Source organism: Neomonachus schauinslandi, chromosome 1 (genome assembly GCF_002201575.2).
Source record: "Neomonachus schauinslandi chromosome 1, ASM220157v2, whole genome shotgun sequence".
Taxonomy (NCBI): Eukaryota; Metazoa; Chordata; class Mammalia; order Carnivora; family Phocidae; genus Neomonachus; species Neomonachus schauinslandi.
Window position 1 is genome coordinate 100,946,667 of NC_058403.1, and position 13,904 is coordinate 100,960,570.

General features: G+C 45.3%; 1 protein-coding gene across 1 annotated transcript in view; it reads right to left on the minus strand.

Annotated features, from left to right (window-relative positions):
- Positions 1–3,323: 3,323 nt before the first annotated feature.
- Positions 3,324–13,904, minus strand: part of PPM1L (protein phosphatase, Mg2+/Mn2+ dependent 1L) — a 293,781-nt gene continuing 283,200 nt past the window's right edge. Inside the window, exons 3-4 of the mRNA XM_044920178.1 lie at positions 6,807–6,968; positions 3,324–3,670 (exon numbers count right to left, since the gene is read on the minus strand). Of these exons, the coding sequence (XP_044776113.1) occupies positions 3,324–3,670; positions 6,807–6,968 (509 nt within the window). The remainder of the gene's footprint in view (positions 3,671–6,806; positions 6,969–13,904) is intronic.

Below are 13,904 nucleotides of genomic sequence, written 5' to 3' on the forward strand. Positions count from 1 at the left end.
GTATGTGGGCTGAAATCATTACAGTTGCATGAAATAAGCCCTGTTTTAAATTACCCAGATTGCATATGCTCCTCACTCTAGAAAACACTCTCTGTAATACTCTTATTACATAGACAAGATTCAAGAGGCCAATACCTTCTATCTAAGGCAAGGAATAGAATGTAGCTGCTGGTTACCAGTAATGTGTACATATGCGCACAGTCATGTTGTATTAGAATAGTGACTTCAGAGCTCAGTGCCTTGGGCAAGTTGGTCACATAAAATGAATGCAGGTCTTGGGAACTAGCTTTGGAGTTTTTAATGTAAGTATTATTTATTCCTTTAATTCGAGAATTGCAAATACAGTGAATTTTCAAAAAAATTTTCCCTATCTTGTCCTATCCCCTCCCCCCAATCCCAACCCATGTTAAGAGTACAAATTGCTGGGGGGGCAACAGCGGAGCGGTGCATTCATGAGGGTCTGCGCTTGGCATCTTGCTGGGGGCTCGTAAGCATGTGGTCATTCATTCCCAACTTCATTTGTAAAAGAAATGAAAAACCATCCCCAAATTTGGCACTATGGGGCTATTGGCAATGCGAACTCGGGCTGGGGAGTCTGGGCAGCCTCATGTGATAATTCCAAAGCTTTGGCAGTGCTTTTTAGGGAAGCTTCACATGCAAACTTCTCAAAAAAATTTCCCTAAAGGCTAGATTCGACTTTTCCCTTGTTGTCCCTAGAAAATGAGCCACAGGGCACCCCTGGGGTGATGTCTGCAGACCCCTAACAGCTGGACGAGGGGCAGAGGGAGAGCTCCAGGACGGGGGAAGGAAGCAAAGTTCCCTGATTTTAGACATAACTCTTAATCAAACTGCTACTATTTTGCCTAAAACATCTGTCTTTAAAAAATCTACAAGCCAAAGTGGGAGGAAAAGAGGCAGAAAGAAAGGGAATAGGAAATACACACACTACATGGTTAAATTCAGAAATGAATTAATTCTACAAACTGTAGAAGACACCCGGTAACCTCAGCTGGAGGGGAAGGCCAACACGCCTGCCCTCGGCACCACCCAGGAAGACCCTGCGCAGGGTAAACAAACACTAACTTCCTGTAGCTTTGCTTTTTCATCTTCACCAAAACATGTCTATTTTCATCTTACTAATAATGATCATGGAATTAAAAGATCTCTTTCCCTTGTCAATATAAATTTTAGGGTTAAGTTAAAAATAAAAAAGGAAATTGGACTGGGTAGCATAAAATGCTGAAATTGCTTATTCTTGACCTTCAGTTAGATGGTGGGCTTTGGTAACTCGCCAGAGTCAGGATGTCCTAGATCTCCAAGCAAGGCCACCTGGCTTGCCCATCCCATCACTGAGCACAACAGCCAGTCTCCCATCTTCCTCTCCCCTGACCCCGTCCCCAAATACACACATCCAATTGTTCATTGTCTCTCAATAGGCAAATATTTCAATCTAAAATGGTGACAGGTATTTTGTACTAGAACTCTCTGTAGCTAAAAAAAAAAATAACCAGGGTTCTAATTCTAATGCTGGAAATTCTAATGTTACAGTTTACAAAAGTGAGCAAATCGCTTGGGAAACCATTATTAATTCTCATTGCAGTCAAAGGACGGTAAGTGCTTGGAGGAATCGAGTCAGGCTGCAGCCCTTGGCAGCCACAAGGGAAGCTTCATCCTCCCAAGTTCTCCCCTGGAACCTGCTTCGGGAAAGCTCCACAGTTGAAGAAGGGCAGGGGAAGGAGGGGCACTGTGGGCTGGAGATGGCCAGTGAATTGGACCTTTGAGAAGCTCTAAAGACAAGCGTCCACTTGAGAAGGACAAAACCAGGTGGACACCTCAACATTTCAGACACAGAAGGGTGGGGACACAACAAAAATCTTGTCTGGTTGTTTGAGCCACCTCAGCCAGGCAAACGGGCTGACCCAGCACTCGGTCAATTAATTTATAAAACACTGAGTTTGGAAACATGACTCTGGTGACAGGGCACGAAGAGCAGCAAGCCTGGCCCCGAAATAACTCTGAGCCACTTAACAATACAGGTTTGAGCTTGAATTCCCAGCCAGCCAGCGTGGTTGCCACGGAACGCAGGGCGGCGGGGGGGCGGGCTGTGCTTGCCTGGGGAAAGCTACCTGGTGTGGACAGTGATCTGCAACCGAATGTTACAGGCAGCTGCCTCTCCACTGTCAAGGGGAAGCACGCGCCAGCATTTTATCACCAAATGCCCACTGTGTCCTCGGCTTCAAGGTACACACACGCAGTTCAAGGCTGTGCCGATCAGAACACCGCTTGAAAGACACTTGAAGGCTACTGGGACAGGAGAGAGAGAAGAAAAAAACCCACACAAAAATGGCCGTGGAGCTCAGTTCAGGGTGGTGACCTCCCCAGCTTTCTCTCCTAACGCAAACAGCAGATTTCCCAGGGGACACTGTGACTTATTTGGCCGCTATTTCCCTCCATCTACCCTTAAAGAGTGAAGAAATTATGGTATTGTGATTTGGTTTATTCATTTCCCCTAATAGGTTTCTTGGTAAGACAAAAAATCGTGGTGTCTGGTGGTGGTTTCACAGCTGCCTATTACATAAGGTAAGGTAGACGCAAAAGGTTAAGGTCATGCACGATTAGGATAAATGCACGATTAGGATAAACGCACGGAGACGGGTCAGGTGGCACAGAGTCTATTTAAGTAAGAAAGGAAGCCAGGGGAAAAGGTTATGTGTGCTGTACGGGCGGCTCTTATCCTCCCCCCTTCCCCCCGTCTCCAAAAGCGGCCACGGAATAATAAACCATTTCACATCTGTGTCTGGGCTGCTGCTGAGCCCAAAAGCTGGGCTCAGGAGGACAAAGCCCTCTCAGGATAGCTCTGCCTCTCAGCAGCGGGCATCGGCCTGTCCGCCCAGACTCACAGGGGCCGCGGTAGCCCATCCCCTGCAGCTCCGGAGGCCTGCTCTGTGCACCACTCCAAAGACAGGACAGAGTCTGATGCCTGGAGAATCCTGGAAGAGGTCTTGAAAAGAATCCCAAAGGGGAGAATATATGGCACATGTGCCGTTCACGTCATACTTGTGAATCTACAGCTATATATTTATATATTTTGAACATCGGAGGAAAGAATTGGGAACACATGAAGAAACCATTTTCCAGCCTCTCAGCTATGTGGGCCAAGAGCACCCTCTGTTCATTACTGCATATAGACCTATGCCCACCAGGGAGGGGAATCCCACGTCTAGGTGGCTGATCCTAACTGTAACTCCCACGCTTTCACTACATTAGAAGAGACCAGTGTGTTGAGAGTCCTTTCGGCGAGGGCAGCCGAGACCCAGAAGGGTTCACTGCTCTTCCGTTTTGCTGCTATTCCTGAACTTCACCACCATGACCGTTATATTGTCAGGGCAGCCTCTGTAAAATGACTGTAAAACTATGCTCTTAGCCCCAAAGTGAGGTTCATCCAAGCGCTCCTTGATGAATCGAACGGCTTCTTCGTTGCTGAAAGCATCCCAGAGGCCATCTGATGCCAAGATCATGAACTCGGGCTGGAGCTTGTCCAGGTCAAAGGTCAGGATATCTGGGTCTGGGATGACCACATTGAGATTTTTCAGCGGATAATCCCCCAGGGACCGAGACATGGCCAGGATTCCCTGGACCCTCCAGGAGCCATTGAAACTGATAAAACCACCTGCAAAGACAGAATGAGCCCATTAGCTTGAGCAGCTGGTATCTCACACACACGGGAGAGTCTGGGTGCACGTACACAAGGCTCATCTCCTGCATGTGCCCCCCTCACCTCCCCTGGGCACTGCCAGGAAGAAGTAGCCTTCCCGCCGCATGGCTTGAGGTTTCACACTCTACCAGGAGATCCTCATCTTAAAGGCTCTGAGGAATATATCAGTAAAATTAGTGAGGGTAGGCAGATGCATGTAGATGAGGGCATTGGTTTTAACTTAACAACACCTTGACGGCTCCTTGATTGACAGTAGGGAGCCCTAGGGTAGGGATTCGAGGACAATGGCCAAAGAGCGCTGAAAGGCATGAGGACGGGAACCAGAGACACCACTGGGCTACTTCATTTAGCTTTAGGCTGCCCCTGGGTGCATCTAGATCTCAAAACAGCTCCCCAAATAGGATCGGGATTAAAGAAGGGTGTATTTTAGCACAGTAGAGAAAGGTTCAGGCTCTTGGGTCGGACTGCGTAGATTTGATTCTTGGCTCTGTCACTTCAGTTGAGAAGCTCTAGCTTTCTGATTCTAGGTTGCCCTGGCTATGAAATGGGGACAATAATAGTACCTATTCCACTGACTTGTGAGAAATAAAGGAGTTACTCCATATAAATCACTTAGCATAGTGCCTGTGTATCACATGCACTCCATGCACTCAATATTGTCTATTATTATTTTTTCTTTAAGGGAGCGAGGACTTTGTTCATTCACATATTATTTGTCAGATATCTATTAAATGTATACTCCATGCAAGGCATTTTGCGGGCTATAAACTTATACAAGATCCAGACCTTTCTCTAAAGAAGCAGATAGTCTAGCAGAAAGGAAAAGCTACATGTATTAACAACTATGAGCACAAAGCAGTATTCTTTCGAGAAGAAACTAGTACCTGCTAAATGCTGTAGTCAGATGAAGGAGGAGCAATGATACCTGGTTGTGATGATCAGGGAGAGTGAGCAATAAAGCGAGGCTTTGAACGATGGGTAGGACCTCTATGTATGAGAACATTCCAGGAAGTGTGGTCTAGTAGGCAAGAGCATGGGCTCCAGAGTCAGTGTCCTGGGTTTCAATTCTCGTCCCACTATTCACTAGCTGTGTGTCCTTGGGCACACATGCCTCTTTGAGGGTCTACTTCCTTGGTTGTAAAATGAGGATAACATTATCAAGCTCATAAGGTTTGTAAAGAGAAATCATATGTAAAGAACTAGGCTTGGCTCCCAGCACAGATTGAGCAAACAATAAATGGCAGCTGATGTTGCTGTTCTTGGAAACAATAAAAGGAGTGAAGACAGAAGGACCAACTCGTATTTGGCCCAGACTGGTTGTAGTGTATTGTTATGCTAAGTAGGACAGGGAAAGGTGTCCTGAAAGGAAGGCTGAGGTCAGAGAAAATACACGTAAAGGTAATAAAATCAATCACTGTCCCTTAAGCCTTGCTATAAAATACCCCTTGACACAGGTTAGATTAACCTCCTTGGAGACAGTGTCCAAACTGGCCTCTATAAAGCATCCCTGGAGGGTGCGGGTGCAGGTGGGGGGTATGGCAGGGACGAGGAGAGAGGATAAATGGGAATGCCATTGCAGAAGGGCACGCAGGATGCTAAGATGACATTTCCAGGTATCGTACACACATCCTTGCGTGGAGTAGGCTAACTGAATCTTAAGTCCAGGGTCACAGCAGACTCATGGGGAAATGGTGTCTTTGTAAGTAAGGAAGCCAGAGTATTTGCTCAGACTGCTTGCAGCTCATCAGAGCTTGATAGATACTCCTAAAATATAGTTTGTTCCATCCCACAACAAAAAGCCTGACTAAAGCTCTCATTAAAAATTATTCTGCACCTCAAGCAGTTACTGAAGCAGGAGGTTGTAATACATTTCAACAGTTTTTGACTCAAAAGTACAGTTTCCTACTGTGAAAACTCAAATGTTGATCAGGTTCCGGGCAGAGGCTGACCTGTAGAGAGAGAGAGTCAACTGCATTTACCCCGGGCAGCAGGGGCCCATTCTGGTTAGAGACCCAGGGTACGTGAGCTCCCCTTGGACAGCTGGGCCTGCCGCCTGGCATATTGTGCAGAGCCAACATGCTGCAGTTGTCAGTCTGGAGAGGGAGGGAGTCCTCCTTTCCATGGGTAGAAAAGAATCCCCCATAGTGAATCATGAAAATGTAATCATCAACTGATAATCTTCCTTCAAGTCTTTGTCCTAATATCACCTTAGTGAGGCCTGTAGTGACCACCCCCGATACTCCCCATTCCCTTGCCTGCTTTATGTCTCTTCATAATAGTTATCACTTTATAATATACTAGATAATTTACTTATTTTTACTTATTGTTAACATTCCCCATCCCATCCCAATTCCAGAATGTAAGTTTGTATCCCCAGTCTCTAGATGTTGAAAAAAAAAATGAAAAGAGCCCGCCCCCCAACCCCAGAATATTTACTTGTGCCAGGCACTGAGCTAGATGCTGGGAGTATAGAGAGGGACAAGACCAAATTCCTGCCCTCAAAGAGCTCACAATCAGGAAGGCAGAACAGATAAGAGAGCCAGGTATGTCCATATTGTGAAAGGTAACCCAATAGGTTACCCAAATAGGATATTGGGAAAATGAAGGGGCACCTAACCTAGACTGGGGGAGCCTTTGGTGCAGTGACAGGGAAGGCTTACCAAAAGGATACCCTTAAACTGGGTCTTAAAGGACAAGTAATTGTTATCCACTGGCTGGTGGGGCTGGCACTTGCCAAGGTACAGAGCTAGCAGAAACATGGCTCACTTGGGGAACGGTTAGTTTGGTGTGGCTGGAGGGAAGCAGGGTAAGGCAAGCAGGAGCCCAAAGATCTCATTAGCCTTTAAACTAGGAAAGGGCTTTTTGGGGGGCTCTTTTGGAATCTTTGGCCACGAGGAGGGCAAGTTTGGTGGCCATTTATTTGCCAAGAAATGTCACAAAGTCAAGTCTCAGCTACCTCAGCAGCAGCCTCTGTGCTGATCTACTAGTCACGGGGTAACTGAATATCTTATCCCCCACAGGCAGTCCAAGCAAGCCACCCTGTTCACCGGACAGGATGACAGACAGTACTTGGAGGTGTTCACAAGCTCACCAGCTCTCTTTATCCTCTTTCTCTCCTTCAGTTGGTAAGGCTTGTGATCATGAGACAGAGGAATGGCGTTCCCGTCCTTGTCACACAGGACCCCTCTCGAGTCACCCACATTGGCCACCGTGAGGTCCTTATCTGATAGTAGAGCAATCAGACACGTTGTACCTGGGAAACGGAGGAGAGATGCATTGTAAGAGGTCAGCGGTGCGTTGAGATTCAGCTATTTCTTATTGTTACTGGATTCTTCGGTCATTAAAACTGCTCCTGCTGGGTGAGAATTTAACTCCAGACACTCCTGAGAATGATGGCTGTTCACTTCAACAACACTGATCAAATCTGACAGGCAGTTTTCTTAACCATGTTAGAATGTTACTGAAATAGGCTAGGATAACATTATCATTTTCCCAAATCATTTTTGTTTCTGCTTCTCTTAATTTAAACACATATCACATTTAAAAGGATTAGGAGAGAATCAAAATCAGTCTGAAGCTTCTGGCAGTTGATATATATTTTTTGCTTCTCATTGGTGCCTCATTTCTGTGGAGCCCCAGTTGAAAGTGGGGAGGAGGGGGGTCTTGTGAGCTCCTCGGCTGGAGGGTCTGGAAGAGGCAGTAAATGACAGATACCAACAGCCTGATCCTATGGCGCCGTGAAGGAGCTGCCTATACAAAGTCTGATGCAAAGACGGGCAGCCAGAAACAGGTCAGCTCCAGGGTGTGATGGGGGCAGACTATAAAGGCAGAAGCAGAAAAACCTACAGTGAAGACAGAAATGAGATCTAGGTAGATGGGAGGTGGGGGTTGGGGTGGTCAGAGCCAGAAGGGGAGCCAGACGGACGACCTGCTTGCCTGGAACTTTATAAAAGACACAAAAGGACAAGCTCTTCTCAAACCCCTCTTGAAATGAGAGTGGATAAAAGCAAATAGAGATGGACAGTGTGGTCCCCCTGGAGCCTGGCCTTATTTCCTGCCTGGTGTCCTCTGTCCGACTGTTTCCTCTGTCCTGCCTCCCTCCTGACAGTGTCACTGAATATGCAAATGCCTGCTGAAATGTACGACCCATTAAGCTGTTGCTTGAAACTGTTAACGCCTTTGCTTGTGAAAATTATCCATCAGTGTCTTCATCAATATTTCCCTCCTCATTTAGAAGGTCCTATTCTATAACAGAATGTAAACTGCACCTAAACAGCTCTTTAGCCTTCACAGAACAATAAACAAGACTGAATTCTTAAGTGGACACAAAGAATAAATACAGGTCAATATCAGGAGCAGGGAGAATAATTAGAATATTTAGCATATTCAGGTATTATAGTTCAGTTTGAAATTCCATTCTTAAGCCATTTAACTCAAAACTGCCTTGGTCGGCAATGGAAATACATGAAATATTGGTCAACTCAGGATTTCTGATATGAAAAGCTTTGTGAAAGAAAAAAAAAAGTCTAATCTTAGGGATTCCAAGCAAATTGCAAATCTTTTACCTTTAAAAAACACTGTAAAAATGAAAACGTAAACACAAAAACCATTCATACCATTAGAGATTGTTATTCTCAGTTTTTGCTTAGTTGCCTTTTGGTTTTCAAACATTCTCACTTTGTCCTCAAGCATCTGATTAGGTTAACTTGTCTAACACAATCAGAGACTATAAGGCACATTCGTAAAGTCTGAATGTGAAATAGAAACTTTATTGGATATTGCATGGCTTGGGGGCAGTGCGTTCATAGACCTCTTCGAGTTGTCTCTTTGGCCCTCTTCACCTCTTTCCTTCTCACTCTGCACACTCTGAGAGACCACGTTCCTGACCCTGGGCTCCACTACCATCCAAGCCTGTGCTGCTAGCCTGGCTGACACTCCTGAGGTCCGTGTCAACTGGTGTGGAGGTGTTTCGATTATCCTGTACTGCCGGGGATCCAGGGAAGGGCTCTGCGGCGTCCCTTTGAGAAGACCAGAGGGATCCACCTGGCTCTGGGCCCTTTCCCCACCCCATTTCAGCACAGCAGGTCTACACCCATCTGTTAGCTGTACTGAGCTGCCACGTAAGTCTTTTTTTTTAATAAAAGAGGGGAGAAGTCATTCCTACAGCTAGAAAAAAAATTGCAATGTAATCGCGTATGTGATTAAGAATCGCGGAAGGGTTTTAAGCAGGATAGTGTCATGGTGAGATATGTGTTCTAAAAGATCATTCCAGTGGCAATATGGAAGATAAAGTGGAACCAGGGAGAAAGATAGAGATAATGAAGATCTGAATTAATGTAGTAAACATAGAGATAGAGGGTAGGAGACAGATTATTTAAAGCCTAAATGGAGAGGTCACAGAGAGTGAAGGAAATAAAGGAGAGGGGAACAAGTCTCGGGTAATGTCCTACCTTCTAGACGGTGGGTGGGGGGAGACCTGCGTGTTCCATAGACAAGGACTTAAGGGGATGTCTGCTTGGGGCTTCTGGGAAAGGCTTTCTCTCTCACTAAAGGAGACACAATGAAGAAAATGACCCACTTCTTTGGTCCAGTGTTGGCTCACCTGTTTCCCAGAACTGTGGCAGCCATCTTGAAATATGAGGCAATATGCCTCCGGGTCAAGGCACTCTGCTGCAGGTAGAGCAGAGAGGTAAAGAGCCTGAGTCCCTAAGATATCACGGAATGGCTGAACCAGCCTGAAAAGGGCTTGTTCTGTGAGACATTAAATATCTTTACTGCTCATGGCTTTTTAAGCTGGATTTTTCTGCTCCTTGTAGCATCCTAACTGGTTCAGGGGCTTATAGTCCAATAAGGGGGTCTTTGGGTGGATTTAGAGTGTCTGCTTTGCTTTACTCACATGTTGTTGCATATACCTAAGATTCCTGGCCTGCCAATTCCTTTGTCAAGGACACAATTCCATTGTTCCGTGGGTAAAAACGATCTATCTCATGACATGTATTTTAGACATTTATTGCTTTGAGACAGCTGGGACTGCCTTTGTTAACAATAGAATCTTAGACCTGGCCAAAACGGGTGAGCCCCAGATGGTGGATTAGAGCTGCAGGCAGTTTTTAGGATCACTGAAATGTCACCTTTCCCTCTCTATAGAAACCTGCCTATATCCTGGGTGGCGGCCTAAGCATAATCTTCAAAAACTGCTTCACTGTAGGCAATTTATTGTTTGTGCCTTGCAGTTGTAGTTTGGGGTTGCAAGAGAGAGTCTATAATGTAATCTTACTTTACAGAACAAGCTACCTTGTTGCTGAAAGACTCCAGAAAAACATCATGTCCAAGAGAAAATGGACAAAATCACCTTTTCTTTTGCTTGCATGAGAAAAAAACACCCCCCCAAATTTTGGCCACAAGTTTTGATATAAAAGATTTATTCCATGATAGTACTATTTGTCACATGCCAGGGTCTGACAATATTACTTAATACCTCAGGATGTTTCTATATTAACAATTTAGTCTAGAAGAGAATGTAATTGCAAATCTGGAAGATATCTTGGAAATTTAACCTGTTAACCTCACTTCACAGATTAAAAAAATGAAAAAAAGCAAATTCACACAGACTAGACTTCAATGTCCTAATCGAGTGAGGTCTAGCAAGTTATTTAACTTTCAAGCCGCAGAAAATGGCACCACAATCCAGTTACTCAAGCTAGGAGTCATCCTTGTTTTTCTTCTTTTCTTTTCCTCATTCCTAACATTCAGTCCTGCATTAAGTTCTGCCACTCTTACCTTTAAGGTACATCTTAAACCCCTCCAGCTTTCTTGTTCTCATTGCGTTGACTCTAGTCCAAGCCACTGTCCTTTCTAAGCACTGCTATTTCAGCGTCAGGTGAAAATGATGGTGGCCAGGTCCTGCATGGTCTGGCCCCCACCCAAACTGTCCAATGTCATATCATACTACTCTTTCCCTTGCTTTCCCTCCCTTCTGCTGCCCAAACATGCCAATCCTTCGTTGTCTTCTGTTCCCTCTGCCTAGTATATTTCCCTGTCTTTGACACCGGCTGATTAATGCATATGGGATGTCTTAGTACAAGTGTGACATCATCAGACGGGTCTTCTCTGATGGGGTAGATCTTCTCTCCTCTTTACTCCCCTCACTGCCCTCACAATGCACAACTGTGTAAATATCTTGTATATTTATTTAAACAATTTAATTAATGCCAATCTTCCCCTGTACAATATAAACTTCACAAGGGTAAAGGCATTGCTTGTTTTCCCTACTACAATGCTGATGCCTAGAACATGGCAGGTGCTCAATATCTGCTGAATAAACAAAGTAACGGATGAATGAATAAATAATCACACACTGTCTCTTTGATCCCGATCTGACATAATGCTAAGCTCCTTCTGACTTGCTCCGAACATGTCCACTTAGGTCAATAATGCGATGCACACCATCTTCCAGATATTGCCACAGCAGGGAGACGCTCAACTGTAGCAAAATACATTTTACATGTTGATCAAAACATGAGGACCGTCCTGTACAGGTATAACCCGCTCACAGGCACACTGCCCGTAACTAGAGAGAGCCTCCTGCCCAGGCCTGTCCCGAGTTCTTCCCTCCAGCCAGCTGAGGCTTCTGGTCCAACGCAAATGAAACATGGGCAGGGCTTCTATCTTCACCACACCCTCCAAGGCCGTGGCACCTTGTGAAGTGATGAAAGTGCCCCATGGCTGTCATTACAGGCACATTCTGTGTCTGCTTCTGACCTCAGTTTGTACTTGAGCGAATCTCGCACAGTTTCACGTTGTCCTGTTAATTCTTGTTTTCTTTAGGGAAAACCCACAAATGCAAATTAGTCATTAGTCTATTCCTCTAAACCAGCATTCTCCCCTCTGATGTAATTTCTGGGAGACAGACAAAGTAAAGGCACACAAGAAAATCTCTTCTAGACTTATCTAAATATTCTGGTTGGATGATACTAGGCACTTCATTCACTTGGTGAGTTGAGCTTGAGAAAAATGTAAATCTTTTTTTTTTTCTTTTAAGTGGACTCCACATCCAGCATGGATCTCACGACCCTGAGATTAAGACCTGAGCTGAGATCAAGAGCCGGATGCTTAGCCAAATGAGCCACCGGGGTGCCCTGAGAAAAATGTAAATCCTAATGGAGGTTAAGTAACTTGGGTTAGTTCGCGCATCTTTGGAAACCCTAGTTATCAGTATTTTTAAAACTTAGTTTAATTAATAGCAAAGTGGTAATAACAATTTGCTCAGCACTATAAACGCCACTAAGTGGCTCACAAACACACTTGTAGTTGATTTCCTGACTCGTCAGTGTGGGTGAGGGGCAGGTATTATTGCCCCCCTTTGAGCAGACAGGAAAATGGGGCGCCACCGTGGTGGCACCATTATCCGTGGTGACACCGCTCAAGGCACATGTACTGAGTGACTACGTGACTAAAAAACCTGGGAGTCCAGAGTGATTACTCTAGTAATAACAATGATAGACCCTACGACTGAAATTTTTCATTATAATGCTAAACACATTGTGTAACTTAATCTGCATTACCCTTCAAGATAAAGCATAGTTGTCCCCATTTTCCAGATGGGGAAACTAGGTCTCGGGTAGGATGACAACCTGGCCAGGTCACACACTTGGACCGTCTGATTCCACTTTAACAATCAGCGCTTCTTCCTATTCTAAGCTGTTCTCCTACTCCCAGAAGTCAAGATTTCTGTGACCTGTTTCTACCTTTCTGTTTTGAATGGTCCCCATCAACTAGCCCCCTTTTACAGTGTACCTTGGTGCAAGTCACAGAAAAATTTGAGAGTCAGGAAAAAATTTGATTATGTGATACGAAGTCCACCTAATAGAAATGTGACTGTATTCACTTAAACAAAGCTGGTACAGGGAACATTCTCAATAACGAGCAATCGGAAGGCAGCCAAACCTCTCTGAAATCAGAAACAAGTGGCTGGGATGAGTTGATCTCTAGGTCCTTTTCAACTTTAATATCCTGCTGCTCTTGAATTGGAACTGCAAACTCCAATGTCTCCAAGGAAGTAGGCCAGTAAGAAAAAGTTTGTGGCCCTTCTAGAGTAGCTTTATCCACCTACTTTTGACAGAAGCACGGGTTCTGAAGTGTTTTTTTTTTTTAAAGATTTTGTTTATTTGACAGAAAGAGACACAGCGAGAGAGGGAACACAAGCAGGGGGAGTGGGAGAGGGAGAAGCAGGCCTCCAGCCGAGCAGGGAGCCCGATGCGGGGCTCCATCCCAGGACCTGGAATCATGACCTGAGCCTAAGGCAGACGCTTAACGACTGAGCCACCCAGGCGCCCCTCTGAAGTGTTTTCTACTCTAAGAGCGGGCAGGCAGGAGGACAAGGCACAATGGGCCTCGGGTTTCGGCGTCAGGTCCACAACACGGGAGTGTGCGTAGGGCTTGCGGTGAACACATGCGAAGGGGACAGCAGTTCCTCAGCGATGAAGGTCACTGCCATGTGGGAATGCAGGCCCCTTGTGAATAGTTCTTCAGATTTTTTTTTAAGTTTATTTACTTATTTAAATAATCTCTACACCCAACGTGGGGCTCGAACTCAACCCTGAGATCAAGAGTCACACGCTCCTCTGACCGGGCCAGCCAGGCGCCCCTTTCTTCAGATTTTTGAAGGGAAGCCATTGTTATGTGAACTCTCCTGATTTTTAAGTGTTGGCAGCTTTTATTTAAAAAAAACAGTGCAAGCCAAACAAAAGGCAACTGTAGTCCAATGATTCTTTGACTCATTAGACTAACAGCCTCTTTTTGGGCCAGGGTGATGCCTTCCTTATTCATTGTTGTATATATATATATTTTTTAATCAGAAAGTCCTTTAAAAGAAAGTGCTTCTGGGCGCCTGGGTGGCTCAGTTGGTTAAGCGACTGCCTTCGGCTCAGGTCATGATCCTGGAGTCCCGGGATCGAGCCCCGCATCGGGCTCCCTGCTCAGCAGGGAGTCTGCTTCTCCCTCTGACCCTCCTCCCTCTCACGCTGTCTCTCATTCTCTCTGTCTCAAATAAATAAATAAAATCTTTAAAAAAAAAAGTGCTTCTTACAGCACTCATTCCATAATAGTGCTTTGTACACTCCACAGGCTCTGAATGCTAAGGGCGATGCTAAGCGCGGAGGTGACATGAGGTGCCTTTATAACATGTACC